General features: G+C 49.6%; 1 protein-coding gene across 1 annotated transcript; it reads left to right on the top strand.

The window, feature by feature from the left end:
• Window positions 1–25,343, top strand: SDC1 (syndecan 1). Its single transcript, XM_068678690.1, has 5 exons — window positions 1–297; window positions 20,540–20,621; window positions 21,674–22,164; window positions 22,395–22,524; window positions 23,082–25,343. The coding sequence occupies exons 1-5, from the start codon at window positions 238–240 to the stop codon at window positions 23,246–23,248; spliced, it is 930 nt and encodes a 309-aa protein (XP_068534791.1). The 5' UTR covers window positions 1–237; the 3' UTR covers window positions 23,249–25,343.
• Window positions 25,344–26,208: the final 865 nt, after the last annotated feature.

Here is a 26,208-nt window from a genome sequence, read left to right as displayed (position 1 = left end):
GGGTGGCCGTAAGGTGAAGGTTGTTGCAGTGGGTTCATTAAAAGACAGAGTTCAACTCCTCGCCGCCGCAGAGAGAGCACGAGAGCGGCTGGGGAAGGGAGGGTGAGAGGAGAAAAAGAAGGAAAAAAAAAAAAAAGAAAAAAAAAAAAAAGAAAAATATTGAAGAGTGAAAACCGGCAGGTCTTTCTTCGAGCGTACTCCGAGAGGAAAGGGCAGTGCCGAGCCCAAGGAGGAAGGATGATCGGCGCGGCGGCCGTGTGGCTGCTGGCGCTCTGCCTGCACGCTGCTGCCCTCCCGGTGAGCCCGGCGGCGGGGGGCTGCGGGGCTGGGGGGCGCTGCCTCGGCCGGCCGGGCCGGGCTGCTGCTTTGGGAGGGGATTCAATGGCCTTTTGTGCTGGCGGGAGCCGTAATTCAAAGCAGCCCCGCTGCTGCTGCTGCTGCTCCCGACCTGCCGGCGGCTCCGCCCCGCTGCGAGGCTCCGAGCACGCCGCGGCCACCCGCTGGCTCCCCCCTTGGGCTCTCGGGGCTGGGGGTGAGCCTCGCATCGGGCTCTTTGTGGCTTGGGAGGTCCCTTTGTGGACCTCTTTCTGGCCCGGGCAGCGGGTGGCGGTGTCCTGCTGGGGGTCCGGAGCCTCCTGGGGCCGTCCCCGGCTCGCTGTGCTCTTCCTCCCAACTCCGGAGCTCCAGGAGGGGCTCCGTGCCCCGGGCAGCTCGGGGGGGAGGAGGCCCGGTGGGGCTGCAGCCTCGGAAAGCCCCGGCTCCCTGCCGCAGCAGCAGCCGCCAGATGTCATCCGCGACTAGAGGAGAGGACGGCTGGCCCGGCGCTGCCCGGCGGGGCTCTGGCCGCAGCAGCCTCAGCTCCTCGTGTGGGAGCTCTCCGGGTGGTTTGTGAGGGGTGGGAGCCCTGCTTGGCACCCCCCGAGGGGCACACAGCCACCTTTTCCTCTCACCATGAAGGGTGCTCGCTCCCCAGGTGCTCGCATGCATCGTTTGGGAGCCCTCAGCCCCGCCGAGCAGCGGGGAGCAAGCAGAACCTGAGGCTTCGCGTGGGCAGGAGCACGCGAATCAAAGCACGCTTCCTCTTTTTATTTTATTTCGTTCAGAAAAGGTGTAATTGTTTTGAAACTGGTCTGGAGACGATCTGCAGCGGTAGTTGGATAAGGAGTGGCAGAACAAAGTGCACAGCAGGACCGAGGCCGCTCAGAATACCTGCGGTTTTGCTGTGCTGTCCTGCCTGTGAGCTCTGCCCGTAGATGTGGCCATCCATCCAGCCAGCCAGCTAGCACACATGGTCCTGAGTAGTTAGTCCGTGAGGTGGCCAAAAATGACAAGCACGTGAGCGTAATCAGCCCTGCCTCGTGGGGAGAGGGCTCTGCTCGTCGCTGCTGAACGAGCTTGCTAATGAATAACATGGAAAAACTGCAGTTTACTTGCAGCCTCTGCAGCGCGTTTGGATAAAATTACCCAGTGATAAATGTTTCTTATTAGAAATGGTAAAGGCATGCAGTGAACGCTCGTCTGGAGTTTTCCTGTGCGTGGGGAGACGGCCTGGCTGATGCTTCAGGTTGAGGGAGGTCCTGGTGAGCAACAGAGGAGTCCTCGGGGCTCTCGGTGGTGACTCAGCGCTGAGGCTGGTTCCCTCCTGGGCATCACGTGGCCGCCTCCCCATGTCGAAATGTCAGTGACACAGATGAGGCTGCCTTTCCCACCCAGCTGGAGCAATTAGGCTTTAGCATCAAGTGGCTGTGCTGGGTGTTGAGTGGAGAAAGCAGAGTGACCTTACGCAGCCCTTTGCATGTGGCAGGTCACGGCGTTAAGGGTGCTGGTGCGGGTGTGCTGGGCTCTTGGTGGTTGGTTATAGGAGGGTGTCCCACTGCCTCTGGCACATGGCTTGACCCTTGGCTATTACTGCAGGACTTAACTAAGCAGCAGGAACAAGAATGTGGCCAAATTATAGCTGTTTTCTTTCAGAGCATTCTTAAGAGAATGAATAGTTGTGGGTTCCTTTCCTTCCTCAAGATAACACTTTGCTACTCAAACATCCCATATGAGATTAAAATTCCTCTTTGAAACGATGGGGGCATTGAATTTCTTGAAATAAGAAGGCTGATGCATTTTAATGGATTAGCTTGGTTGTTGTCCCAAAGGGTTGTTTCTGTGGGATATAGCCCTGCCGCCAAGCCAGCTGAGCGTGGAGGACAGTGGACAATCCAGCCTGCACCTTGAGGAGAACGGGGTTTCGGTTGTTTCACCTGGTGTGGGTGCGTGCTGGTGGTTAACGCAAGCTTAGCAGGGCAGGCAGAACCCTTTTTCCAAGGGTGATGTCATTGCTATCTGAATGCAAGCTAATTAGAAGAAATTAGGTAGCCCGGCTTGCTTATTAAACATGTAGGCAGTGGATAAGAAGGAAACACTTTCTTCTGTAGAAGCACCTACAGAACGGCGTCACATTATTTATCAAGTACTGCAAACAGCACTTCTCCTTCTGAGCCTCGCTTGCTGGTGGCTCCCTCCCTGAAAAGAGTGAGTCAGCTCCGATGAGAGCAGAGAGCGGTAAGCTACGGTTTGTGCTGGGGAAGGGGGCTCCGCTGCGAGTTTCTAGCCTTTTGTTCCAGGTTTCTGGCAGTTTTAAGTGGCTAGAAGAGCTAACACTTCTAATGGCAGCACTCTGAAACTTCTGGAAACCAAACAATCCTCTCTAACAACCCGAGACAAGTTGCAGCAAGTGCGAGAAACCTGTAAGCCTTCTAAAATTAAGCGAGTGCACTAACCTGAAATGTAGGCTGCTGTTTTAGCAGCAAAATTGGTCCATTTTAAGTATGTGTTTTGCATTGCTAGTGGGTAGATGTCTCCAGGTGGCCTGTGTGGTAGCGCCTTGTCCTAACCTTGTTTGATGTGGCTTTTGTGTCTGAGGACCATAGTAATGCCTCTGAGAGGGACACTGCACCAATGTGTGTGTCACCTGGCACCTAGGGAGCTGGGGTTTTAGTGGGGCCGGCTATAGGAGTAGATAGAGGAGGGAGTTTTTTGGGAGAGAGAAGACATAACCTCTTTCCTCATCTCTGGAGGTGTTCAAGACCAGGTTGGATGAGGCCCTGGGCAACCTGATCTAGTTGGTGGTGTCCCTGCCCGTGGCAGGGGTTGGAACTGGATGGTCTTTGGGGTCCCTTCCAACCCAAGCCATCCCATGGTTCCTTCCTGAAGGGGTGATGTCAGTGATGAAACTACTGAAGCAATACAGTTTTATCTTAGATCTCCTTGTTATTAACACAGAGCTCTTAGTACAGAACTTCAGGACAGCAAGACCCTGATCGCTTGCTGAAATGTAGGATACTTCAAGTGGCACATGGCCCTCGGGACAATGTTCAGCTGATGTTAAGACACCTCAGCGTAGGTGTCTACGTGTGCGCTAGGTGCCCAAGCTCTTATTGTAGTCACAACAATGTAATCAGTCAGCCAAAGAGAGTGGTTATCTGACCAGCTCCTGCATGTCTGCTCCGAGGTGAATGGCTTTGTCTGGGCTCAGCTGATGGGATCTCATCCTGACCGTAAGGGGAGCACAGACACCTTCGTGTTAGTTCCTTAATCTGGGAGCGATGTACCTGAAAGCGCTGCTCCTATTTGTGAAACTTCCCTGCTAACCCAATCCATAAACAAATGGTCTAGGCCGCTGCTGTTCCTGTGCCAAGAGACCTAGCAAAGCAGTGGGAAACATCAGCTTTCAGCTAGAACAACAGCTCTCTCCTGTTCTGGTGCAACAGGATCAGTGCCTCCGAACAATAGCCCAGCCTGGCTCTGCTGGAGTAGAGCTGGCTTCTGTATCAGCGCTCTGACGTGGGAAATGGGAGCAAACGTACATACACGCATCTTTTTAGAGGGAGAAGGAACCGTGAGCTTTTCTGGGGGGATTAGAGCATTTTAGTATCCTAAGATGCTGTTTATTGGTGGATTAGAAGTGAGGCACCTTTGTTACTCCCTAGGCTTTGATACAGACGGTGAATTTGCAAAGAGGAAGCTGTTCTGACCAGCGGTACAAGGAGCTCTGGTATTTCTTACGGGTTCATTTATCCTCTGAGCTGAGAAGGAGACACTCTAAAGGCCAGGATCACATGCTGTCTCCTCTGGAGCTTGGTGCTGAGCATCAGTTTTCTTATCAGGTCCCAAAGTTATGAGCTGAGTAGCATGCGCCGTTTGAACCACTGCTCTGCTAGGCTCTTGGCGTACCGCAGAAATGAGCTTTATCTGGCTTGGCTAGAAACCTGGGGTAGCGCACTTTCAGCTGTGGAGGTGCTAGTGGAGAAGTTCCTGCACTGTGAAGCCTCACCTCAAGGTGAGATAACATTCGGACCTCCTACAAGCAGCCCTTGTGGAGCAACATCTGCTAATGTGGTGGTTTCCCAACCTCGCAGTTTCTCAAGCAGCGCTTGGCTGCAGTTGACGTTCTAGGTCTTGTGGAACCGGCACGGGTCCAGCAGAATCTGTTAGCTTGGGCTCCTTGCCACGCCGGGCTGTAATGTTTGCATCGCACCGCTGAGACCAGTCTCACCTGTGAGGCCTGCTGAGCTGGATGGGAACCAGTGTGCTAGTGGCGCTTGGACGGGGCTGGTGATGGAGCTTCCTGTTGAGTCACTGCAGCTCCAACTGAGTCACGGAGATGGTGCAAGTCATGGTGCTCCTGCGAGGTTTCGAGTTGGAAACTCTTGGGTTTTGATCAGTTGAAGCTCTCTTGCTGCTTCATGTGCACATCATACTGCCCTGCTCCCTGGCAGAGCTCTCTCTTCTCCACAGCCCTTACTTTTGTAATATTATTTGTTTTAATGTCCATTCATTTTGTTTCCTAGCGTTCAGGGTCCTTCTGATACCTGAAAGCTCTTCAGGATTGCTGTTGCAGAGTAACTCCTGACTAAATCGAAGGCAGTGATGTAAGATGGGGATGTGCCTGCCAAAAATACTCGGGCTATCTTGCCCTTCATGGTGGCTCCTGCCATCTCCACCCCGTAACTTTACAGCACCGCCTGAGCAGTAGTGGTGGTGCCTTGTGTGCCGTGGAAGCAGAGGCTGGCGGTCCTGGTGCTGGGCTGTAGGCAGTCCTTGGGGTGCCCTGTGTCTGTCACCTGTGTGTGCACAGCCTTAGCTCCAGAGGGGGTTGTTCTTTTGTCTGCCCTTGCCGCACGATGAGGAGCTCGTTGCCTCTTAATTGGAGGGAAACCTGAACTCTGTTCCCGTTGTAAGGAGAGCGACAAATGCTTTCTGGGCAGAGCTTGACTGCCCCGTGCTGAACACAGGAAAACTCTTCTAATTAGTTTCTAATGTCGGTGTCAGTAAACGTGGTACAGCCACTCCCGTCCAGCCCCTTGCATCTAGGGATTGCTAGAAGAGCAGACTGGATATTGAAGCCGGAGGTGGGCAGGGGAGAGTGGAGCCAGTCTGCCATCTGGAGAGCAAGCAGTGATTAGCCTAACAATTTCCAGATGAGCTCTTTTGTGAAGCTCCATGTCGTGGCGGTGCTGCTGTGGCTGTGTCGGTAGGGAGCTGTTGCATGGGAGCACACAGGGCTGGCAGATAGTGTTGTAGGAAAAGATTGCCTGGCTTTCCCCTGTCCCAAAACAGGACCTTATTGATGCCTTTTTGTATGCTTTTGGGACCAGTAGAGTGGAGAAACACACACGCAGAGGTCTCTGCATCTTGTGAGGTTTGTTGCCCAGCTCGCAGCAGGGTTTGGAGGTTGTACACCCTGACCCCAGGACGGGTGATCTGGGAGGCTTGTGTGCCTGCTCTCTGCAGGAGCTCAGGGCAGCCTGTGTCTACCAAAATGTCCTTCTGGGGTAGGAGCACCTCTGCAGGAGACAGGACGTGCTATCCCATTGACCAGCTAACAGATAGCTTCATTAGTAAAGCCCAAACCTTCTTTGGTCAAGAAGTTGAGGGTTAAGAAGAGTAGGAGTCCAAACCAGAGCAACTACAAAGCTTGCTTGAGTTCATGTCTGATACAAACAGTAATCTAAGTGATATTTTTCACTCTCCTTCTGTGCTTATGAAACTGTAATAAAGACTCTCGCACTGGCAGATCTGATGGCCAAATGAGATTTGTCCACCTCACTGGCTCTACCGGGGTGTAAGTGGCACCTACGTGCAGTGGAAAAGTGGTAGCGAGGCTTGCATCGAAACTTGCCTAACAGCCTGCAGCTAGGCAGCTTTGACTTCTAAATCTCTTTCTGTCCTAACGGAGGAATCATCTAGATCGTGACTACTTTCCCATCAGCGAACAAAGCGCCTAACAAAAGAGGCTGACTCTGGCATGTCTGGGCAGTGGCAAAGGAGTGCTCTGCTATCGGGCACTTACATCAACTGACTCATGGCCCTGAACAGGAACGCTGTGAGCTTAATCCTCCAGCGGCATCGGCCCCGCTCTGAAGCATCTCTAAATAACTTGTAAAAGGCTCCTCAGCAGTCACGGCTGAGGAATGGTGGTGAGCTTCTTGCTGCAGAAGCTGGGAGATGCGATCACAGCCCCGAAGTGCTGAATGCGCCGCGTGCCCCCTCCTCCCCAGCACACAGCCAAAGGGGGTAAAAAATGACTCTGTATTTACTTGTTCCTGTAAGTTAAATGGGCTGGAAACTGCTCTGTCCTGTGGCCAACTTCAATTCCGGAGTCCCAGTCGTAAAGCAAAGCTTATTTTCTCACCCGTCCCTCAGTGCCTCCCCCCTGCTCCGTTCTGCATCCAGAGGAGTGTTCCCATACATCATCTGGGGGCATACCACTTGGCAAGGCTCACGGCTGCCTGGGATCGTTCTAATAATTTGATGGTGTAGATTGTGTTCCAGTGCCCGGGGATGTTCCCTGATGTTGTTTAATTTACTAGTATGGATGTAGCCGGTGGGCCTCTGGCAAGAGGCCCAGGATATTATGAAATTGTGAAAAGTGCTGCACACAGTAAAAGAAAGTGAAAGCCCTTAATAGGATATCACGGCTCTCTCGGTGAGTACTGACCTCTCGGATGCATCAGAAGGATGAGCAACTACAGCTGTATGAAAATCCCATGGAATCAACCAGCTGAGGGCTGCAGGGTGAATTAATACGAAACAGCAAAGCAGTGTGGCCGTGATGGTGCTGGTGTGTGCCAGCGATTCGGCCTGTCCTTGTGGAATTAGCCCATAAGGTTGGTCCTTCCGCACGTTGTGTTCCTCTTTCTTTAGAGGTCTGTTGCCTTGGCTAGAGTTGGTGGTCACTGAGTAGACCCAGGAGCTTATTCCTGTATGACATGTCTTCAGCTTTGTGATGTTCAAGCAGTGTCTTTAGGATTAGTTGGATCTGCTGTTACGTAGCATTTGGCTGTTCTGAGGATACTCCTTGCCCGACATACAGGACGTTGTGCTAGGACTAACTTGGTACTTCAGCACTTTACCTTAACGGCTTGTGTTGCTGTCTTAATGATTTGCCTTAATGGTGGACAGTCCATCAGAGGTGGCATTAGTGATTTGTCTTCACGATACAGATGTGTAAAATTCAAAGGTGTCCAAATCATGACTTGGTGAGTCTTAGCAGCCCATAAGAGGCAGAAGGAGTGCAGACCCCACAAACGTGGTAGCATTTCCCCCTAAACTCAAACCTCTTCCAGTGACTCGGTGACTGCCCTGAAGCAAGGCCCTGGGGAGGGCAGGAGAACCAGCTGTAGGCCCAGACACGATGGCTTGAGGTAGCTGAAGCTGCTGTCTGTTATAGTGAGACTTGGATCAAAGGCAAGCTCTGTGATTTGTCCCGCCTTGCTCAGGGCTCCCTTCTACAGATGTGGTACCGAGCAGTTTAACTGAGCTACTCTAGATCAGAGCGGATTAATCCTAACCCACTAGGTGTTTACTCAGAAAAAAACCTCCAGTGCTCATTTCTGAGGTGAGTAAATCTGGGTAATTGGAGCGCAATTGCAGCAGCAGGATTTGAAAACGGTTTCTGATGGGAGGATTTCGCTCGATGCTTCAGCTTTGAAATGGTACCTCTACACCCTCGTGACTCAGCTTGGAAGCACCCCAGCCAGCTTCCATAACCTCATCCAGGTGTTGCATAATTTAACTGTAGCCGGGGGTAGCAGCAAGCAACTGCTGTCAGAGCTTTGTGTGATGAGCAGGGTTAGCAATGCTCCGAGACCACGAGAGTCGTGCCGAGAGCTTGAGCTCCGCACCTCTTACTGTGGGTAGACCACTCGCTGTGTGCTTCGGTGGTTGTGGGACTGCCTGTTCCCATGGGGTGGGGAATTCATGCGGGTTGAGCAGTGTTGGAATAGGTGAGTGAGATGTGGTCCCCTGTGCCCACAGCCATCCGTCCTGCTGCTGTTTGTTCCAAGGAGGCAAGCAGTCCCTGAAGGGCTTACCTGCTGCTTTCCTTCAGCATGGGCACCGGCGTTCAGGAGCTGCTAGGGCTGTGTGGAAGGAAGGGCTGAGGCTGAAAGCCCTTCTTTGAGAGGGATCTTGGGATGGGGTGAAGCTGGAAGCCCCTTTTGGGATGGGGGAGCAGGGTGTTCCCCACCTGAGATGGGGCTGCTGCATCTGGTGGAGATGTTGGGTCCTTTCGTGCACAGCTCAGCCATGCTCGTGTAACTGCATCTGCTTGGCAGGGGTGACTTCTGCATTATAAACCATCTAGACTTAGTCAATGCTATGAGGTGCTGTGGATAAAACAGACCTGATGGCACACCTCCTGACCTAGGGGAAGATGTAATTCCTTCACATCTACGCTGATTTAATTGAAACTGGAAATGGTGGGGCATAGAAGCAAGTGCAAAGAGTAAACTTAACCGTGCAGTTGTAGAGTAAGACCTGCCAAGATGCAGAAATCACACCCAGTTGGATCAAAAACGAAATCTAAAGCTGCTTGCATGCTTTTCCTGAGTCCAGCAACTGGCTGCTGATGGAGACTCACAAGTTCCCTCCAAACAGACTCAAATCTGGCCGGCGTGAGTCCTGCTGAGCAGCACGGAGCTCCTCAGAACGAGCTAGAGCCTGGCTGTAGCAAGCGTGACCAAACTGAAGGGAGCTGCTGCATGCCAGCTGTTGGCTCATTTTGTTGCCCGAGCTTCATCAGCTGCTGCAGCGCCCTTGCAAATAGTCGCTGCCTCCTGCAGCAGCCCGGCAGATAACAGCAGGAAGGGTGCAGGCTGTGGGGTGTGACCGGTCCTGCCATCTGACATGGATGCGGGGCTGCTGTCTGTGCAAGCCAGGCTGCTCGTTTTGGGTGCTTTTTTGGGGTACTTCCAGCTCCCTGATTCGTCGAACCCTCAGTGGGGTGTGCCTGGGGAGGGACGGTGCTGGAACTGAGGAGCTGGGGATGAGATCTCTGTCGAAATACATCACTTAAAGGCAGAAAATGTCTGGGATGTGGTATGGAGAATGGAGATTGTTAGGAAAAAGTTGGTTAACAAGCTTCAGAGGCTTCATCATTTCTTCTTCTGGAGCAAATGTGGAGCAGTCAAGAAGGCCCTGGATTGCTGAGCCTCAGGCTGGTTGTCACGGAAGACTTTGTGCATGTCCTGTAGGGTCAGCTACAGGCAAATCAACTGGAAAGCTGAAGCAGAGTTTGGCAGCAGCTGGTCTTAAAGCTGCCAGGTGTATCTGCCCCTGAAGTGTCAGCAGGCAGTAGTTCTTGTTGCCTTGTGCATAGGCAGTTGCTGTAGGATATATCCAGTTTCTGTAGGATGTATCTCCATACAAAAATCTTAAGTCTGGGTGGCTCCACTGTAACTTTAATCAGAATATCCTATCAGCATTTTGTTTTGTGTTGCTTTAAAACTAACTATTAGGAGATCTAAGTAGCCTTACTAAGTTTATCAGCTAACCTCCTTTAGCTAAGACCTTTGATACCTTTGGTGACCTGGTGTCAGTGTCGCTGCTGGAGCACAGGGCACTGAGCCAGGTGACTCCCGGAGGTCCCTTCAGATCTCGGTCATTCTCTGAGACCTGCAGGGTTGCAAGCTCAGCGTTCTGCTGAGGTTAAAACACCTTGCTAGCTGCTGGGAGCCAGAAGTAACCGCCAGTGAACCCTTAGTTTGATGATACACCTGGATTTTCTTATCTGGAACTTGGATTTCACTGAACAAGCGTAGTATTACAGCACTTTGCTCAAATCAGAGCCTGAATGTGTGTCACTAATGCAGTGAAAAAGCTTCTGTGAACCTTCAGGAAGATCTTACAGCTGTGTCTCCTGGCTCCTTGGCATATCTCGCACTAGGTAATTGCTGGAGTTCAAGGAGGAGAGGGAAACTCCCAGGATTAAGATAAGAACCTGGGTCTTCTCCTAGCCTTGTGCCTAGATACCAAAGGCTGTTGCATTCACTCCTGCCTGATAACAATTCCTGGAGGACGAAGGCATTGCAGGCTGCATCTTGGCTTCCCTTCCTGCGGTGAAGCAGAGCATCTTCTTCCCTCCCAGAATACTGCGTAGCGTGGTGGGGAGGCACTTCTGCCTCCTGGGATCACATCTGCTCGGGTCAGGGCACCCACGGAGCTATGGCCTTGTGCATGCTGATCACACCAAGGTTGGTCTGGGGCTCATATGAAATGGGTTCCACCAGTTGTGTGGCCTCCAGGAAGCAAGGCACGTGCGTGTTTTCCAGGTGCTGCTGAGTGGCATCAGTGACTCAGCGTGCCACCAGCCTAACCTGAAGACCTGAGATGCTCCAGAGCACACCACGCTTTCCTATAGACATATCTCCAGTTTCTGAGCTGGAGCTTCCTGAGCCAAATGGCTGAAGATGAAAAGATCAAGCTGTGTTCCTGTGGGACTGAAGTGTCTCCTGTGTCCTGGCGTTGGTGCTGCAGGCTCCCATTCTGCAGTGATGGCCAGAGCAGCAGGAGCACGCAGGTCTGATCCTGTCAGTGTTCTGGTGCGTGGCCTCCAGCTGCACACTGACCAGTTTGAGCTCGCGGGCCTACTGGAAGAAGACAGCCTCAAACAGGACGATTGGAGACACTCGCTGCTTTACAGCCCTGGGACTGGTGAATCACAGAATGATAGAATGGCTGAGGTTGGCAGGGACCTCTGAAGCTCATCTGGTTCAATCCCTGCTCCAGCAGACACCCGGAGCAGGGTGCCCAGCACCACATCCAGGCGGCTTTTGAAGGTCTCCAAGGAGGAGACCCCACAGCCCCTGGGCAACCAGTGCCAGTGCTCAGTCACCCTCATATAAAGAAAGTGTTTCCTCCTGCTCAGAGGGAGCCTCCTGTGTTCCAGTTTGTGCCCATCGCCTCTTGTCCTGGCACAGGGCACCACCAAACAGAACCTGGCTCCTTGCACCCCCCTTCAGGGACTGACAGACACTGACAAGATCCCCCAGCCTTCCCTCCTCCAGGCTGAAAAGCTCTCTCAGCCTTTCCAGAACTGGACACACTACTCAGGTGTGGCCTCACCAGTGCAGAGTAGAGGGGCAGGATCACCTCTCCTGACCCGCTGGTGATGCTTTGCCAGCTGCAGCCAAGATGTGGTTCAGGGCTGGGTCTGAGGGATGATCTGCAATGCTAATTGATCTGCTTTATTGGGATTTTCGCTCTGGTGACAGGCCTCACTGCTGACCCTGTAGCACAGGAGGAGTGGGTGGCTGGATATAGGGTGAGGAAAGGAATTCATACCCAGCTGCAAGCCAGGCTGTTTGTGGCCACAGAGGTACACGGATGGGAACAGGTAGCTGACAGCAGGGGCTGGTTTCACTGGGTCTGCTGTTGAGGACCTAAGGTCAGTGTGTACATACGTGTTGGAGGGCAACACTACAAAGTTCAGTCTCCCTTGAAGTGGCCGTGGCTGCTGCTGACTGGCCTGAGGGGAGTTGCTCAAGCCCTGCCTGAACCCCGTGGCATGGGCTGTGTGTGCTGCGGGCACCGTGCGGGTGAGCTGGCTGAGCTGCAGGACGTGGTAGCCACAGGGCACGTGGCTGTGCTGCTGCAGGGGGGTGAAGGCACATTGGGAACATTGCTCAGCTCCTGTCCCTGCTGATTTTTGCATCAGGAGGGTGATGTCTCTGCGCTGTGGTTACTGGCGTGGATAGGTAGTGAGTTGTGGGCTGCTGGAGTCCTTTAGTGGATGGGCTTGTAGTTCGTAGAGATGTCCTGTGACCTGCAGGATACACACACCTTGCAATTTTTACTTTCTTGGTGTTTCTGGCAGTGGCAGCCCACCACTGGCTTTGCCTGAACTAAGCTAATCTTGGTCTGTGCTTTTCCAAACTGGCTGGTGCTGCAAAACTCTGCCTTCCCTGCTGTTTATTTCTGCACTGGAAGCTAAGTAGTGCTGGTGACTTTAAACTGAAGGGTTTTTAGGCAAGTTAGTGTTGTCCAGTCCCAGCTGACAGAGCTCACTGCTCGTCTCTCAAGCCAGCTGAAATAGTTTGAAAGCAATTCCCCGGGATGAACTGGTGCTGTTGGCTGCATGGCCTCGTTTTGCTGCACCTCCTTGGCACAGCTCTTTGAGATTATGCATCGGCTGTGGCTTTCCTTTGCTATCTGAAGAAATGAATGACTGAACCATCAAGTATGCTAAAGAGCTGCAGCGAAGGCTCTTTAAAGAAGAGCAGTTCTAGCATAAAACTGAACTGACTGCTTCCCATGAGATTAGCTGCAGGGAAGAGAGCTCTTCATTTGGCTGCGTCTTCCAGCGCAGGCTGCCTTGAACGTGGGAGACAAAAGGTGCCTGGCTCTGGGACTTCTTGGGCTGTATCCTGACAGCCCACCCCTGTCCCCCATCCAGGTGGAAAAGCAGGAGCACAGGATCTAACTGAGCATCTCTGTACTGCCGAAGGAGTCCCTGGGCTTTTAGGGGAGCTGGTTATTAAGAGCGAGAACACGTGGTGTGTTATCACTGATGCCATGAGCGGTGTGCAGCCACAAACTTGCCAGCTGTGGAGTCTGTAGCCCTGTGGGACTCCAGCTGGCCTGGCATTGCTCAGCCCTGTCTGCTGAAGGACGTGCAATGCACTCCCTGTCCAATGCAAAATTAAAGTTGCCCTGGATGTCTGGTGAAGCTCAGGTGGCCTGAGACGAAAGCAGTGCTGCTACTTCCCTGACTGTGGCATCCATCCAACCTTGGCTGCTGTGACTCAGGAGCTGCATTTAGGTCAGGGAGGTCTTAAAAGTGCTGCTGTCAGACGTAGGGACCAACTTTATCCATCACGAACCAGGAGAGAAGTCTCCCCGCAGCCTCTCTCCTTGCTGTGTGTGTAGACCTGCGTGGCCCTTTGAGTCAGCCTCTGCTTTGCATGGTTGCAGGCTGAGGGTGGCGGTGCGCATTTCCATAATGCACGTTGGTGGTGGCGGGGTATTTTGCTGCCCCCCCCTGCCGCAGGGGAGGTGGATGTGTGTCAGCATCCCAGGAGCCCGGGCTGGGATTCAGGAGGAGCTGCTTCAGCAGCCCTGGCTGCCGCGCTGCGCCCCTGCGCCAATACAAACACTTGGGCATTCATGCACCGAGCAGGTCTGGAGAACTGGTCCTGCTGGAAAATTCTTTGCATGACGGTGTTGGCTTTCTTTTTTCTTTCTTTTTTTTTTTTTTCTTTTAACCAGACCAGTTCCCTGATCTGGTTCACCGTGAGACTGCGTGAAGAGCTATGTCCAGGGAGCATGAAGTGACATGCTCGGGGGGAGGCGCTGGGGCGAGCAGCCTGAAGTACAGGACGTGAAAGCCCAGCTGAAGGTGACGGGACATCTCCTTTTCACTCTTGGTGTGGTGATTGCTGTGTTTCAGCCCTGCTTAATTTAAAAAGTTGCCTTGTCACAGTAAAGAGAAAGTGTAGTGCTGATTGGACTGCAGCGTGGTAATTCCAGAGTCTTACCTGATTAACTCTTAGGACCGTAGCTGTGGTGCACATGGAGTAGCTACGTAGACAGTGCCCTCAGCCCCAAGCTGTAATCCCATTGCCTACGAAAGGGCAGGCTCTGGGTGCTCTTCTTCTTGGCCACTGCACTGCTCAGAGGGTCACAGTATGCTCTTACAGCTGTGGCCACAAAACTTCACAAATAAAAAAGCAAATCAAAGCCTAGCAGACAATGGGCAGTTCTTAGAACCGGTTCTGCCCATGGTGGAACAGATCCTGAAAGCTCTCATCCTCTTTTTGAGTCAGTGTTGGAAGGCATTTCACTGCCTGCAGAGCCAGTTGCCCGGAGGTGACGGCTGATGATCAGCTGCTTCGTGCTTCAAAGAAAAGCAGCTGTGCTCACATCCATCTAAGGATCCCTCAGACATGGTCCTCCTCTCGAGGCACCAGCCAAAAACAGAAGAGGAGGTCAGTAAGAGCTTACTTGGCAATGGTTTTCCAGATCCAAACGGAGATCTGATGGAGAAGCAGGCGGATTAAGTGGCGTACTCACCTCGTGCTGCTGTTGCAGTGCTCACCTCGCGGAGCAAAGGAGCATCCTTCATGTTCACCTTGGCAGCTGCCTGACCTGCAGAAGGAGCCCCCGGGAGCCAGGTGCCAGCCTTGCTCCAGTTGATACAAGCTGATATGTGAAGCGCTGGGGATGCTGAAGCCTGCTGGGGCACGGCAGAAGCTCTTTGGAGCAAAGGGGAATGAAACCGCCCGAAATAGGGAGGGCAGGTAGTGGTAGTGCTTTGAACAGCCTTGATCGGAAGACTAGCTGGGGATTAAAAAATAATCCTGCTGTGCAATCTGCGGGCTGCTCGTGGGACAGTTTGTAGCTGTCTTTCTGCTCTTTGACCCCCGCTGGAAGGCTGCTGCTTTGGCTCTTCTGGGAAGAGAGCTACTTCATTAACCTGTGGGGCCACCAAGCAAGCTGCTAGCAGTGGTGGGTCAGACCTGCATGCAAACATCGCTGCTGACTTATCACATAAAAGCATCAGTTCTTTCAGCTCCTCCAGGATTTAAGTCTGCCTGTTCAAACTGAAGGTGTGTGTGGCTGACAGTGCTAGCAGCCTGCAGGAGGAGGGGGGATAGGTGAGGAGGCTGGTGGCTCTGCTGTGCTTTTCTTAGGGAAAAAAAAAAAAAAAAAAGATTGCTTTTCTTAAGCTGTCTGAAGACCATGGACAGCTGGGACTGGAGTTAATCGTGTGTGGGTTTATTAACTTGAGAATATCAAGGTTTAACAAAGCTAAAATTTCTTTCAGCAGGAGGTTTTGTCTTCCCACACACTAATATAAATATTTTGAGGTTAGGAGCGCTTTATGCTGCTCTGCCTCAGATAGCAGGTCTGTTGGACTAGCTCTGCTCTTCAGTGTATAGAAAAAAAAAAAAAAGAAACCTTTCAATTTGGCTTTATTTTAGGGCTGTTCCAAATCCTTGTGCAAGTTGTTCATGCTTCAGTGTAATATGTGGCAGGCAAACTAGAAAGCAAATGCTTGTCTTATTCGTGTAAGTCTCTACACAACAGAACAAGTCCTTGGCTTTGCTTCCCCTAAAGCTGGAAGGATCCTGCAGGATGCTGAGGGAGGTGATTCGGGTGGGAGAGCTCATTCAGCTGAATAGGGAGGATTTACCACTTGGAGAAACAAACGTGCAAATTTAACAGCATTATTCAGATAAAGGAGGATTTCAAGTGTTTCTGACGCTGCTGTAAGAGGCTGATCCCTAACTAGGATTAATAAGAGTGGGATACAAATCATCCTTAATCTAGTTTAGGGCTTGTAGGAGCTTGTGGCAAAGCCCATGTTTTTGCTTAACCTCAAAGAGCAGTTTGAAATGAGCTGCTTCCTTTTACATACACCATGACTTCAAATTAAAGAAATGCGGTTCCCAGTTTGGGCGGGGTGGGATCAATAAACTGTAAATCTCCCCTTCAGCGTGGAGCAGGACTTGAGATCTGGGCTCAAGCAGGGGGGGAACTCCACGGCAGCACAAAAAGAGTCGTGTGTCAAGGCTGGGATCAAGACGAACGCTGAAGAATGGCTAGAAATGATGTGTTTTTTTTTAAAAAAAAAAAAAAAAAAAAAAAGTCTGTGTCAGACTTCTGGAGCCAATAATTTTGCTAATGAGTTGTGAAAGTCTGGCCCGTTCTTGATTAAATGGAAGATGCCACCGAGCAGCTTTCTGGTTGTCCCAGCAGAGCTGAATAACCATTGTTCTGTAACAATGCAGGGCTCAGCGAGAGCAGAACAGTTTCCCGAGGGTTTCCCCCAGACAGGCGGCTTTGTTACTGGGGGAAGGAGGTCCCCGCTGCCTACCAAGACCTGGTCAGTGCCACCGAAAATGCTGTGAAAATGTTTACCCTTTGCGTGATGCAGCCGCCTTCGGCATCACCAAACTGCAAAGGGTTTCCCTGGGCTAGGCAAATACTTCCTATCAGTTGTGTAGGTTGCTTTAAAAAAAAAAAAAAAAAAAGATGCTATCTAAATCAAATCAGAAAAAAGCAACGTGTTGTAAGCGCAATATCAAAACTGTCAGCTTTTTGACTAGAATATACAGGATGTTATCAGAGATATGGCCTTAAAGAATCCACAGCCTGAACTTAGCTGTGTTCATCCAATTTCTCTGGAATCAATTATAACGTGAATGGTCCCTAAATAGTCCCAAGGGCCTGGAAATTAAACTGGATGATGATGGAAGTGATTTCTGAAAGCACGTTGACAGTAGCTAAAGTGATAGAAAATTGTCAGTAGGGCAGTCTTGCTCGAAGCTGGAATTTATTTCCAGCTCCTACGCATGATGGCACAACCTGGAGATTCAAGCTGTGTTCTGCAGCCCTAATCCTCCTGACTTATCAAAACCTTTCCCATTGGTGAAACTCATCTTCAGCAAAAGGTCATGGAAAAGCCTTGACCATGAGGTTTCTTTATCTAAACCCAAATTAGTTCAATCTCTTCCGATGCTGTCCTGAGTCAGTGTCTTATGTTAACCTTGCCGTGCCTGAAATCCTTCAGCAGCTGATCATTACAGCAGCCTGACCTTTCAGCAGTGCTCACGGTGTGTGGTGTCACAAGGAAAGGTTACTCACTGCCTTTCCCCTCCTGCCAAAGTCTAGGGAGCAAGAAGGGTGGTCTTTGTGTAACTGTCCACTTAGAGAAATTTGACAAACGTTCCTTAATGCATGTGTAGTGAAACTGGATGCATGCACGATGGCACAGCATGGCCCTGCAGATGTTTGCACTGTGCTGTGCTTGCCCTTCCTCTCTGAGGGGTACCCAGCTATTCCTGATGAGATACAGAAACCCGAGTAGCCTTCCAGCAGGTACGTGGCAAAGGCTATGGAGAAGCAGGACATGCCTCAGCCTGGTCAGAGGCTGGAAACTCAGGTGTGAGGGGGGATGGCAGGCTAGGCTTGCTGAACATGCTGGGATAAAAAGGAAGGTGCTCAGTCATGCCATGCTTCCTTCACCCCTTGACACCAAAAGGGGAAGGGGTGCTGGTTCAGTAGTAAAGATCAACATCTGCTGTTTAATTTCCTGACAGTCTGATCCTTTCCACTGTGGTCTGCGGACCATCAAATCTGCACAGGTGTTCTTGGAAATCCTGCATTCAAATTGGGAGGGAAGTTAATCTTGATCCTGGGTAAAGGAGTGTGGTGTCTGGTCATAAACTGTGTTGGCAGTCTTGGTCTTCAGTGAAAACCTGGAGGGGCTGCTAAAAGCTTCAAGGCAGCATCTTTCCATGGGGAGGAAAAACTGAGTGAAAACTCAGAAACTGAGTGTTCTTGGGAAAAATTAAGAACAGAAGGCTGTGCTTGGTGCTGCTGATGGAAGAAAAGAGGGAGAAAAGTGACCCCCAGGTCCCCCGACCACCCCAGTGGGGCAGTGTCTGAAGTCTGGTTTCACTTGTGAACTTACTGGAAAGGAAGCTCAAGGAAGCAGAATTTGGGAAGCCAAAGTCTTTTCCTGTTCTTTTGGCACCAACGTGCTCAGATCTCATTGCACTTCTGATACCGCTCGGGTGAGTCACTGGCCCTGGACACGAGAAGGAAAGCGTTCGGGAAGTACTTACCTGACCTAGTTTCCATGGGTGAGTGCATGAGCACAGTGCAAACAAGCAGGGACAAATCTAAAAATCCAAATCACCTCATGACGTGCAGCTAAACATAAGATTGCAGGACAGTTTCTTCTTAGGAATTACTCTAGAGATATTTTAGAAGCCTAAAGATTTTATTTTTTTCTCCAGTAGAGAAGGCAAGTGACAACCAAAGAAGGCTGCTTAAAAAAAGGTTTAATTGTTTAGTGATCCACTGCATACTTTTGTGTTCAGAAAAGTCAAGCCTTTTAAACATCTAATGGGCTGGTTAACCACTTTGGAAACAAACTGTTCTATGGAAATGTGTAGAATGGATAAAGTATAAAGGAAGGAAGAGAAAAGTGGATAAATCCAGTATCTTAAAACAACAACAACAAAAAAAAGGGTAAATACAGCCATATAGGTAATGAAGCTGACAGTGAGAAAGCCACCAGGGGTATGATCTGTCAGACAAAGCAACGGAGCGAACTCCTTCCTAGGATGAAAATAATCTTTCTCTAGGTGTAGACCCAATAGTGAGTGGTGTTCCTCAGGTGCTGGTATTGTTGGTATTGGGACCAGAGCTGTTTGACATCTTTGTTGGTGACATGGGCAGTGGGAGCGAGTGCACCCCCAGCACTTTTGCTGATGATACCAAGCTGTGTGGTGTGGTTGACACGCTGGAGGGAAGGGAGGCCATCCTGGGGGACATGGACAGGCCTGGGAGGTGGGGCTGTGTGAGCCTCATGAGGGTCAACAGGGCCTAGTACAAGGCCCTGCATCTGGGCCGGCACAATCCCAATACAAACACAGGCTGGGTGGAGAATGAACTGAGAGCAGCCCTGAAGAGAAGGATCTGGAGGTGGTGGTTGATGAAAAGCTCAACGTGAGCCAGCAATGTGCGCTTGCAGCCCACAAAACCAACCATATCCTGGGCTGCATCAAAAGCAGCGTGGCCAGCAGGGCGAGGGAGGTGATTGTCCCCCTCTGCTCTGCCCTTGTGAGACCCCACCTGGAGCCTGCGTTCAGCTCTGGGGCCCCCAGCACAAGAAGGACGAGGAAGTATTAGAGTGAGTCCGGAAGGCTGAGGGAGTTGGGGTTGTTCAGCCTGAAGAGAAGGCCCCAGGGAGACCTCACAGCGGCCTTCCAGTGCCTAAATGGGACTACAGGAAAGCTGGGGAAGGACTCTTTGTCAGGGGGTGGAGTGATAGGACAAGGAGGGATGGCTTTAAACTAAAAGAGGGTAGATTTAGATTAGATATTTGTAAGAAATGTTTTATTCTGAGGGCAGTGAGGCACTGGCATGGGTTGCCCAGAGAAGCTGTGGCTGCCCCATCCCTGGCAGTGCCCAAGGCCAGGCTGGATGGGGCTTTGGGCTGCCTGGGCTGGTGGGAGGTGTCCCTGCCCAGGGCAGGGGGTTGGAACTGTATGATCTTTAGATGGTCCCTTCAACCCAGAGTGTTCTGTGACTATATGATTATATTCCTTTCTAAATGACACTAGGTTAATGCAAGCTAGAGAGCTGCACTGAGCTTGGTGCAAAGCTGGCAAGAATGTATGTTCCTCTTTTTACATAATAAAATGAGATTTCAGTCCTGATAAAACCATGATCAGAAACAGCCTCCGCTTCTGTGATGCAATGCAGTATCTGCTAAACTTGCAGATTGGGCAGTGCTGGAAAGGAATAGTGAGGGCAATTTGAGGATGGGAGAGAAGTCAAAATCCTGGAAAATGGCAAATGTAGTTGGACAGGAAAAGATGAAATTTATAGGAAGCAATGACTCGTTGGGTAATGGTAGTCCTGCAGAAATAGACCCGCAGCTAGACACGAGCGGAGAGTCAGATATGTCCGCGGATGTGAACGTTAAGTGGAGCCAGCAAGTAATCACTGCTTTATTTTAGTGTTGTCTTCTTTGGATATCCTGAACAGCTTTGAACATTGTGTGTTATGACAAACAGGTGCAGTAGAACAGGGATTTGGCCTCTTGTTTCAGCACTGAAATGGGGCTGCTGGTTATTGTACTCCTTGAAGCTTAAATGTAGGAGGCTGAGGGCTGTATTCTCCTACATGGAAGACTGGCTTCTGTCTCAGGAATTGATACGAGTGTTGACATTTATTAAAAGGGAATCTCATTCTACTTCGTTAGATGCTGTGGTTTCAGATATCTGAACACAGATGGGGCTGAAACAGGCAGAGCAGACAAAGTTTTCTGTTCCTTCTTCCTTTCCCCGCCCTTAGAAGCAATGTGGTAATTCACAGCTGAACGGGTTGGTATATAGCAAAGAAGTGAGCGGTCAAAACTTGCAGCATCATGGTTATGTTGTGGATGGACTGAGCATCAGCTGCTACTAAGATGCAGCTCTCTGAATGGATTCCTTGCTTTCCTCTTTCCAAAAGCAAGTACAGCCTGGAAGCACCACAGAGAAGGGAAACAGCAAGTCTGACCTTTCTGACATTAATCAGAACTTCCCCCTTGGGAAGGGGGAACAGAGTGAAGAAAGATGAGACAATACACTCTGAGCATTGAAAGTGTGCGTAACCTTCATGAGCCCTTAGATGAGGCGCTGCACAAGCAGCATGATTAGTTTAAGTTATCTCATCAGTAACACACCTTTTCCCTTCCTCTTTAAAGCAAACTACAAATCTGAACCTTCCTCCTGAAGATCTCGATTCATCTGGTGACGACGATGATGGTTTCTCAGGTTCAGGTGCAGGTGAGTTATTAGCACTTGTACTGCTGGCGCTTGATCCTTCCAGAATGTGCCAGCTGAGATCTTGATGAGCATCCTGGCTAGAAGGAGGGGGGGAAAATGATCACACCCCTTTGCCCCAGAATATCAGAGTTGGGAACAGAGCAAGAGCCTAATCTATTCATCTTGAATTGCTTTAGATATTAACAATTAGCAGAAAATGAGTTGTAGGAGACTTGAAAGGGAGCAGAAGCAGGTATGTCATTGCTAATATGAGATACCACATAAAAATATTATGAAACCACAGCGATTCTTTACTTGTGGGGCACAGAGGCTGCAAGAAGGCTGTTTGGCCTCTCTCACGAGCTGGAAGGAGATACCATTTGAGGGTGTGTAAACCCCTACCTGCCAGCATACATCCAGCACAAATTTTATCTGTCATCAGATGTGCAAGTTCCCATGGGCCGTAAAATTTTTTTTTAAACATAATAAAGCGTTTTTAGGGTGGGGAAAAAGTCTGTCAGAATGATTACTAAATGCATGAGAGACAACTTTGTTGTTCAGTGTTGAATTGAAGTCAAGATGCTACTGCAGAAAGAGCAAAGCTGTTGGAAACTAAACCGTGCTTCTGCTTCCTTCCAACCACAGGCTTGATTTTTTTTTTTTTTTAAGATGAAATTCAGCATGAATAATACCACGAAATGTGTCAGTGACTAAAGGTGTTGTGTATATGGGTGACTACTCAGAGTTGCATAAAAGGTACTTATGGCATAAGAGCCAGCTAAGCACCCAGAGCAGCCAGCGTACTGCATAGCAGACATCCTCCTTGTAAGCCTGTCTGCAAACAGACTCCCATGTGCTGTACAAGTGCTGTAAAGCAACTAACAAAGCGTTGTTGAATAGCACGTTGCTCTGTCCTTTCCTTGCTGCACTGAAAAAGATAAGGAATTGCAAAGAGAACTGCTATTAGGATGAAAAATGTCTGTGCAGGTTAGGCTTCCTCTCAGACTAGCGACCAGAAGGTAACTGCTAATAGGTCTCTGAGCTGGCCAAGGTTAATGTTTTTTGTTCTGCAGGTCCCCTGGCTGACCCGTCTCTCACCTGGAGAATCCCAGCAGAGCCGACTAACTCCTCGCTGCCAGCAACACCAGTGGATTTCAATGAGCAGCTGTTTCCCAGAACTGAGAGCCGAACTGAAAAGGAAGTAACAGCTCCCCCTGCAACAAGTAATGTGCTGACAGTGGAGCCAGTTGTAGCTGTGAAGGATGAAGTACCCATCCTGGGCTCACCCGATGAAAAACCAACAAACGATGTGGTTACAACAGAGAGAAGCCCCACTACTCACTTTCCTTTGGTGCTTCATGTAATTCCTTCAGAAGCCTCAGACACGGTCCACGAGCTTGAACCCAAAGCCCCTGGCTCTGACACGCCAGACACTATAAACATACTTCAGACTGACTCCACCATCCATCACGAGGTGGGAGGCATCACTGCTGCCCCCACGACAGCTCCAGAGGATGTAGCTCCTACACATGAGGAGGTTTCTGAAGATGGCTCCGGAGACCCGGTGAGGACTAGTAGCTTTGATACACTTTCCAGGGAGATGGCTCTAGTAACTTGGTAGTACCTTTGGTTTGCAGAAGGAGTGGTAATTTGTCAAAACCAACAATCAATTTAATACCTTATATTGGTGGAGGGCTTTAGATGCGGGGGAAAAAAAAAAAAAAAAGCTGTGTAAAGTCTCCAGTAACAGCCATGATGAGAAACATGAATAACCTGCCTTGTGTGTCCCAACAGGGAGACTTCATCTTGATTAAAGACGAGGATTTGGTCCCCACCCAGAACTCTGAAGTGCCGGCTGACTCTGGGAGGAATGCCAAAGCAGCAGGAGCCTCGGGAATTATGGACAGGAAAGAAGTTCTTGGAGGTACCTGATATTCTGGATTTCTAGTTGGTAGAAGTAGACTCCTGTAGGAGTGTCCCAGGCAGCAGAGGCTGCAGTTCTGCAAGTACATCTCAGAGCATGAAAGTGAACCTTTTACATTAGAGCTTTCTCAAATGAGGGTGGTGATCCATGGTTTTGTGTTGCTGAAACCTTAATGGGGCAAATTTTATTCTGATAATAACAAAAAGGCACCGCTAGTTATCTGAAAATTTAGGTTAAAATCTATTCCTTCACTCAAAAATTAGCGTAAAACTGCTCTCATGCTGCCTGGGTCAGGAGTTGAACAGCACTGCCTTGCTCCATTCATGGGGCTTTGCAGCACAGCCCAGTGGGAGAGCTATTTCCGTAGATTTACGTGCGGATGAGTAGGCTCTTGGTAATGGAAGGATGACTGGTTTTGGGGGGGCAAAAGGACAAAGTCATTTCTGGAAATCATGAATTGAGGGATCACGCTTTAAGGAACAACCTGGAAGCGTAGGATCAGACTGACGTTAACTGGCATGGCGCTGAGAGTAATTTGTGTTTTCTCCCCCTTCCAGGTGTTATTGCTGGAGGACTGGTAGGCTTGGTGTTTGCAGTGTTTCTAGTTGCATTTATGCTGTACAGAATGAAGAAAAAAGACGAAGGAAGCTATTCACTGGACGAACCAAAACAGTCTAATGGAGGATACCAAAAACCACACAAACAAGAAGAATTCTATGCATAAACTCTGATCTTCAGGACACTTCTTATTCCATCTTTCTTGGACTCTTCTCTCCCTGCACATGGACCTCCTAGTGCGCTTTGCATTAAACTTAAGCCATATGATCATTGGGTTATTTGCCCTTACCACCTAGCCATTGGAAATTTTTGTAACTACAAAGTAGATCTGGATTCACTGAACATTCCCTGCTTTCTTGCACAACTTTTTTGTTTGTTTGTTTTTTTAACAGAAGTGGGACTGCAAGTTCCTAAACTCGCTTTGGTTTATCTAAAGACTGCTGGGGCAGGCGGTGGGGAGAAGATAAGGGAGCACTGTATGTACAAACCTCTTGATATTTAGGGAAAGGGATGGCAAGAATAAACGATTAACAGTGCTCAAATTCTGTATAGCAGGGATTCTTCCTATTTAACTCATAGATGTGTTTTAAGTGTAACAAATGGCTGCGCTGGGCAGGAGTTTGGTACACTGCAATACTCGATCTCTTTCTAGCTGCCGTGTTTGGAGCACTTAATGCCTGTGAAACATCATGCTGACCATGACTTCTAGTGAAAGGAGGTGCAAGGGGCAGGGTAAGCAAATGACTGTCACATAGTTTAAAATAACTTATACTTTGGAAAAGATCACACAACATTATCCCCTACTCTGAACCAGCTCCTAAGCAGCTGGTGGACATAGTAATACAGAACCCCCAAAACTAAGTAGAGACTTCATGTTACCAGTAGCACTGGTCTATCCCACTACCAGTGCTCTTGATCCTTCTAGGCTTAGGCAAGAAGTGGATTTTTCTAAGCATTCTCATCTCAGACATTCCCTCTTAGGTGCTGAATCTAGGGTTGGCTGTCGAGCTGTAAATACTCCGACCCCGTGCTGCTGTGGAGTCACCAGGTGGCTGATAGCACATCGTAGCACCTAGCTCTCTGTGCCCTGTTCACGGTGGTTGTCTCAGAACGTGGTCAGTGCTACGACCTCGGCACACAGGGGTGGAAGGTAGAAAGCATCATATCACACCTTCGCAGCTAAGGAGTAGAGAAACACAGCTCCCGACCCAAGTCTGAGGAAGGCTAAGTGCAGATGGCCTTAAATACATACAAGAGTTGATGTGCTTGACTCTCGCGATTCCGGAACGCCTCTCTTCAGAAGCTGTTCCTGCACCTTGGAGAGAAGCAACTCTAGGGATATCAGACTAGCAAGGGCTGAGAAGCACCTCCTGAGGAAAGTCTGGATGCCTGAAGCTGTTGGTGGTCAATGTGTTGCCAGATACAAGGCACCGAAACCTCACAGGGTTTGGAGTTCTCCAGGGTACGTCAAAACCTAGTGAGAAGAGAAGTGTGGTGTTCTGCACAAGCCTTACTTCTGCTCTGCCTTCAGCTAGCTTCTTGCAAGTTCAGTTCCTCATCACTCAGCGCAGAAGGCATGGGGGGTGGAGGAGTGTTTACGACTGATGTAAATATTTGTGCTGTTGAGCCAGAGGGAATGATTGGAGAATACTGGAGAATATTGCAACAGTTGGTACAAATGCTGCAGGTTAACAGTAAAACTTAAAAACCTGTGTAATTTAAATGAAGTATAAAACACTCCTGAGCTGCTACGCAGCTAAAATTGGTGCCTTCTCTACAAACCCAAGAAAAAAACAATTTTTGATCCAAAACTCTTCTTAATGCACAAGAAAAGCTTGTGCATATATGTAGCTGGCTGTTTATAAGTAAAGCTGCAAAGTCCATTATGTCTTTTTTTTTTTTTTTTTACTGAATGAATTTTTATAGGTTAATGCAACAACCGGATGGTGTTAATTTCAGCTGTAATTCTTTGCTTTGTATAGGAATGTAGAAATGTTGTTTGATAGGTTTATCTATGAAAAGAGTCTTGTAAAGCACAGGAAGATAAAGTGGTAAACTTCAGTTGTACCTCACAACCTTGCTAGGGGGAAAGGAAAAACTGTATATTTTGGTAGTCTAAACTGACAGTTTGTGAAACAAACATGACATTCTGTGTTATTTAAGTGGTACAAATGAGATATGAGTTCTAACAAAAGATGCAACATTCGGTTATCTGTATGCCCTGTAAAGGTATACTGCAATAAATGGCATTTTGGCAAGAATGCGCCTGATGCGTGCGTGTTGCTCTACATCATAACTCCACAAAGTAAATGAGGTTTGTACAGCTTCCCGGGTCTTCAAGGAATTTGGATTCTTTGTATGAAATGTGAAGCTTGGTGCTAAATCTAAGGAGGCTCTGTGCAGAATGGGGAAGGTGTGAGACATTTCCTGCTCACCCTGCATGGGGTGGCTAGCTGTGGGGAGCAGAGGCTTGCCTAAAAGCTGTTCTTCAGAGCCCTGTAGCACTTCAGTGCTGGCCTGGGGAGCTCTCCTTGCTTGTGCAGGCTGCCACCATCCCCAAAAGGGTGAATAGGTTGGAAGTCTTCCATGGGGATCGCTCTTACAACCTGGCTTCTTGCCTCCAGGAGGGCTTCAGGATGGGCAGCACCAACTCTTCCTATTAAAACACACTTCCCAGGAGGAATTTGGAGACTGTACCTCCATGGAGGGAGAACAGAGCAGGCCTGTCCTAAATATTCTGCTATGCGGCATCAATTACTTCTGGGTGCTGCAGCTTGTGTTGGAGGAGATGGAGCAAAACAGAAGTAGAGCAAAAATGTCCTTCACAAAATAGGGAAGTCAAAAATGCTGCCTGTCTGGGTGGGCCACATTGCAGCCTACACAACAATTCTAATTTATGTGGCTTTGAGCTGTAAGAAACTTACTTTTTAGGTGGTGTTTGTAAACCAGCCACAGTATTTTCAGTTTGAATATCTCCCCTGCCTTGCACTGGAACCAAGTGGGTCGTGAATTAAGTTTCCATAGTAAAACAAAGCTGTAATGTGTTTTCTAGCTGTATCCCAACTTCATCAGCCCCTTAAACCAGGTAAAATTGTGAAAGAGCAGAAATAACTATTGCACAGCAAT

This window comes from Anas acuta, chromosome 3, assembly GCF_963932015.1.
Source record: "Anas acuta chromosome 3, bAnaAcu1.1, whole genome shotgun sequence".
NCBI lineage: Eukaryota > Metazoa > Chordata > Aves > Anseriformes > Anatidae > Anas > Anas acuta.
This window is presented reverse-complemented; position numbering and strand designations above follow the sequence as displayed.

Excerpts from the sequence above, each read along its gene's own strand:
- SDC1 (XM_068678690.1), top strand. The coding sequence starts at position 238 with ATGATCGGCGCGGCGGCCGTGTGGCTGCTGGCGCTCTGCCTGCACGCT. Across the intron at positions 20,622-21,673 it reads TTTCTCAGGTTCAGGTGCAG|GTCCCCTGGCTGACCCGTCT; the intron begins GTGAGTTATTAG and ends TTTGTTCTGCAG. Across the intron at positions 22,525-23,081 it reads CAGGAAAGAAGTTCTTGGAG|GTGTTATTGCTGGAGGACTG; the intron begins GTACCTGATATT and ends TCCCCCTTCCAG.